Raw genomic sequence first — 5,267 nt, 5'->3', positions numbered from 1 at the left:
AAACAGGCTCTTAGTAATATTTGCAAGAAAACAAGTTGCTGGACAGGTGTTAGAAAATAGAAAATTTATTAAAATCTTTTTAAGAAAAACTTCTTCAAATGGTGCTTTTATGAATGCTTACAGGATTATTGTTACATTTTAGCATACTATTCAAGAAAGAAACCAGATGAGGTCTTCTATCATAAACCTGTCGATTGTTATAACTTAAAAGCTGAACTACACTGGTTATATTTCTAAATTGGTTTGTATTAATCGCCTTCAACCAGGATTTCATTTTTTCCCTTGAGACCCCAACTTAGTTATGAGAGATAGCAACTCAAAATTTCTCACGTATTTAAGCTCTACATTTAAAAGCTCACCAGTTCACACAGTGACAGTCTTGATTGGCACCCCTAACGTATCCACGATAAAAGAATTATATAAAAAATGAATGAAAACCGATATTCTGATAAAAATTTTAATACCAAGACTATTTTGTAGATCCACCAAACAGTTCCTCCCAAATCTCTACAAAAGCTTTTAGAATGACAGAATGATGCTGGCGTGAATTGAGAGACAGAAAACATAGCACGAGCTGATCCAATTCATTGGCATCAAACATCTGTTTTTCCAGTATCATTTCTAACATTGACGTCTTGAAATCCTCATAAGGGTTTGCAGACCTCTTCTCGACGACTAAACTCTCTATCACTTTTCCATCCACCATGCAAACCGATTTCTTCACCCGTGACTCACTTTCTGGAAAGGTCCTATAGCCATCTTTCCCATTATTTGAAGTGCAATGTTTAAATCGTTGTGACTTAATACTTATCTGCTTCATTTTCTTGGTTTCATTGAGGGGCCCCTCTTTTATTGTCTTCAAGGGACAATTCGAGTCATATGGTAAATCAGACCTTGGAGAAGATGAAAGTAGGCTTTTAGTCTTATCACTATCTCCTGATGCAGTGCTCATACTAACATTAGCTTCTGATTTCTTTGTTGCGATTTTGTCCTTTTTCCCCTCCCTTTCGAATCTTGAAACTGTAGAGTTGTGCATTTTCGCATTAGACTTGTCAACCTTTTTCATCTTGTAATACACAGGGGATGAAGTTTCGTCTTTGCACTTGGATGTCACACTATTTGTGCATGATCCATTACCGAGTGAGGAAATTTTTGATGACACGTGGCATTTGCGGAAAGATTGATTCGGGGTCGATGGTGGAGGGCTTGGAAAATTGAGGCAGGAAATGTCGAATGATCTAGAATTAACAGGGGAGGAGAACTTGTATGCAGCAACAGGCAAAGGAACCTTAGGCAGTGAAGAAGATTTCGTGGGACGACATAATTGGAGAGAAAGAAGAGAGAGTCGAAATTTTGGTTGTTTAGCCATCTCTTGTATAGTATAGTAAGACTCTTGGAGCATTAGATATGCAACACAGGACGATATGTGCATATTTATAGCCCATGTACATGCAACAGAGAGAGAGAAAGAGGCCGGCTGATTCTTCTGTACACGGTAGCATGGTTGGCTGTTTGTTACTGACCAAATCTAAGTGAGGTTTGTACCTGAAATGTACTATCGAAATTCCTTTTGAGATAACATTGTGTAAGAAAAGGTCTTAGATTCCTTTTGAAATCTTCTTTATTCACCTTAGTGTAAATACAGAAGGTGGGAAAACTATCGATTATTTTTTTTTTTTTTTAATAACTCAAGTGTCCGAGCTTTGCTCGACTAATTCTGAAGAGTGACGGCCTTCCCCCCTAGTTCGCCACTTAGGTAAATTCGAATGTGATCATAACTTATACACACACTAGGGTTGGACGTTTGAGATTTGGTTCTCCTCTGTGGACTTACATTAACAATGTGAGGATAAAACCTACAGAGGAACGACAAAACGCACCATAACTTTAATTCCACAAGACATTTGCCTTCCATCATAACTATCGATTCTTTCTAGCCTACAATGTTGTGCGAGTTTTGGTATATCATTGAATATAAAAGTTAAAGATGGGATTCAATACACTCCTCACGTGATTATAGGAGGGTTAATATGGTATCATAGTAGGAAAATATTTTGAATCAAGTCTTACCGCACATATATGAAAATTGTGAAAGAATTGTTACTATTTTTAGGTCAAGAAATTGATTGGTTGATGAAACGCTAAGGGTATAAACTAGAAAGGATATTACCAAGAATTGAAAGACCATGGATGCGGTCTTATTTGCTTTATGATCTCGTTGTCGATGCATAGAGATAGACACCTTATCTATTCAAAGCTTTGATCTGCACGTAAAGAAATCGGTTAAGCTAAAAATATAAATGAGTAAATGAATCTCCTATATAATAGTTCAGACTTTTAATTGAAAGTTCGACAGAATTCACCTTTTATTGAACTTTAGTACATGCTTCACAAAAATTATTTTTATGAGATGAAAAAAATGTCTTCTAATACATTTTACATTTCTAAGTTAAAATGTCTTTGCAAATTTACTTTGATTATTATAATGTAAATATGTTAAAACATTGTCACCATCTGATATGGAGTGATCTATGGTATCAACTTCAATTACGTTAGACAGTAGCCAAGTCAATATATATTTGTTGGAGGTATATTTCTGGAGGCTAGTATTGAAAGTAATAGATTTTTTTATTAATAGATATTATCATAAAGTCGTGGTCTAAAATTTATTTTTCCTGTCAAATTTCAGAAAAATGAAAAAATATATATATGTTCCAAATAAAACATGTTGAGACTTTATAAATCACGTTCATGACCCAGCAATAATTCGACAAAATTTCTGCGTTGAAAAATTCTTCATAAGGACATGAAAGAAAAGAAAAACCTGTCACTGCCAAACAGTATTATGTTTTTTTAATTATTTTTTATGTTATAAATTAATTTATTTGTGCCCTTATCACCTTTATAAAAAGGACAAATAGATATATTTTTCTGTAAATTAACTTTAGCCACGTGATAAGAATTCAGGACAAAAAGAAAACAAAAAAATTGCAACAATTTCTTAGTGGGTAAGGTGTTTGACCGGCCTTACCGAATAAAGTCACTTAGTCGGGTTTAAAAATGTGGAGTGAAAAAATAGATTGATGTGTCAGAAAATAATTGAGTGTTTTTGTTTTAATTTTTCAAACTGTTCAATCATGCGTCGACACGTATTCCATCTACATTTGAGCTTGGATCTGTAGCATGAATGGGCCTTCTTTTTCTCCCCCATCCCGTCGAAATCGGATCACTGTTTGTCTGTTTTAGGATGATGATTTTAGTTGCATCAGCAAAACTAAATTCTATAGCTAGTTTAATATCTAGATGTGATTCTTTATTCTAGTTTTTTCAATTTTCAATTTATTTTAATTGCTCGATGGTTGGGAGAGTAGTTGATGGCATGCATTTTTAGTTAAATCCGAAATCATGATTCAAATTTTTTCTGAATTATAAATTTTGATGGCTCATGCTTATATATTGTTTACAAACACTAGTCTGTTTTTATTTGCATTTTTCAAATAATCCACAAGTATTATTCACTATTTATCACTATATATTTGTAATTTCAACCACTTATAAAAACTCGAACTTATGTATCTTAAGTAGTAGAAGTACATCGAGTTTTGTAATTTCAACCGTTTATAAATACTTGAACTTATGTATCTTAACTCTTAGAAGTTACATCAAGTTCTCCTTGTACATTTCTATACCACATTTTTTTTAATAAATGCGTCATATTTTAATTGTGTCTCTAAACTTTATTCAATATCACATTTTTTACTCCAATTTTTTCTTTTTTATTGTATTCTTATCTTTGACATTTTAGCATTTAGCATGTCTTACCTAACAATATTTTTCAACCAAAATTTTTGTTAAAATTATGGATAAATATTTAGTTGCAACTTTGTATATATTGTTTTTAGCTTCTTTTAAAGTACCAGAGGCGAATGAGTATTTTTATTTCATCTTAATTGAATTTTTTGGACAGATGTGCTAATTAACACAATGTTCAAGACGAGAATGCGATGGAAAAATGTTGGAGATATAAATGAGATGATGAGTAAATATTATGAATCTTTTTTTCGAGTTTTGTCCAATAACCCTAAGCATGCATGTTAAAATTCTATCATCGAACTCGCGAGTTCAAACATCGTTTTTGAGATACAACATAGCTTTTAGGGTAAATAGTAGCAACCACCACAACTTGTAACCTCTTTTTATATCTAAACTTTTCTTTTCTTCTTTTCAATGTTATCACCAATCTTTCATTTATTAGCATAGACATCCCTGCCGACTAATTCTATCCGAAAAGTCTGTATATTAGTGGTCATGTGCCACTCACATGATCAATTAAGCAAAGGGTTAATCTCAGATAAATGAAAATTATATGTGAAAAAATGAAAAGAAAAGTACGTGCAACATAGTTGTAGAAAGTCGGGATTTGCTTACAAGCAATTTAAATTCAGCACCTTTATGCTTAAAAAGTTTATGCGTTTAGCAATTTTAGCACTCTTTATATTCTCCTACAAATATAAATTAATAAATTATAGCACAAGTTTTATTATTATTATTATTATTATTATTATTATTATTATTATTATTATTATTATTATTATTATTATTATTCCCCTTAATTAATTTTAGAGGCACTACATTGTACTCGTAACAATTATACTTTTTATATTCTCTCCAAATAATATTGAGACTTGCTTGTTTTGCTATCTCTATATTCTTTGAGGTAGGACTAAACAATGAGTTTTAGTTAGTGTTTGACCAGTTCAATTGATACTCTTTTAATTAGTGTAGAGATTCTTGATCCTAGCCGATAAATAAATTTTAATATTTTTTTATTTTGCCAATTTATGGGTGTAAGCCTTCCAATAGAGAAAGGGCCAAAAAAAAAAAAATTTACTTGTTTGAGCCTCATTTTTATAGAATAATACATTTTGGAATAGTAGATTGATGAAAATGTATGATTAAAAAATAAGAACAAGTTTGGGATTTGCATATAATATTATTTTATTGAATAATGTGTGGTTGAAAATAAAAGAAAAAATTGTATATTAGAAATAATGAGAATCAAACAAGAACTTTGTTAATAGATTCTTAGCTTCCTAATTGATTCAAGGGGAACTATAAAAAAATGTCACTTTTATTAAAAATGCACAAAAATTTTGCATGTGCACCTAATTTTATAAAAAAAATGTCACTTTTTGTGGGAAATGTCCAACTTACCTTCATGTCCCATTTTTAGGAGCATTTAATGCTAGCTTTCCAATCCAATTAAT

At 31.6% G+C, this 5,267-nt stretch overlaps 1 protein-coding gene across 1 annotated transcript; it reads right to left on the bottom strand.

Annotated features, from left to right (window-relative positions):
* Positions 1-469: 469 nt before the first annotated feature.
* On the bottom strand, positions 470-1,584 carry LOC111385146 (transcription repressor OFP7-like). The gene has a single exon (XM_023009521.1). The coding sequence runs from the start codon at positions 1,430-1,432 to the stop codon at positions 470-472; it is 963 nt and encodes a 320-aa protein (XP_022865289.1). The 5' UTR covers positions 1,433-1,584.
* Between the last annotated feature and the right edge of the window lie 3,683 nt (positions 1,585-5,267).

The sequence above is a fragment of the Olea europaea genome, unplaced genomic scaffold (assembly GCF_002742605.1).
Source record: "Olea europaea var. sylvestris unplaced genomic scaffold, O_europaea_v1 scaffold3091, whole genome shotgun sequence".
Classification (NCBI taxonomy): domain Eukaryota; kingdom Viridiplantae; phylum Streptophyta; class Magnoliopsida; order Lamiales; family Oleaceae; genus Olea; species Olea europaea.
This window is presented reverse-complemented; position numbering and strand designations above follow the sequence as displayed.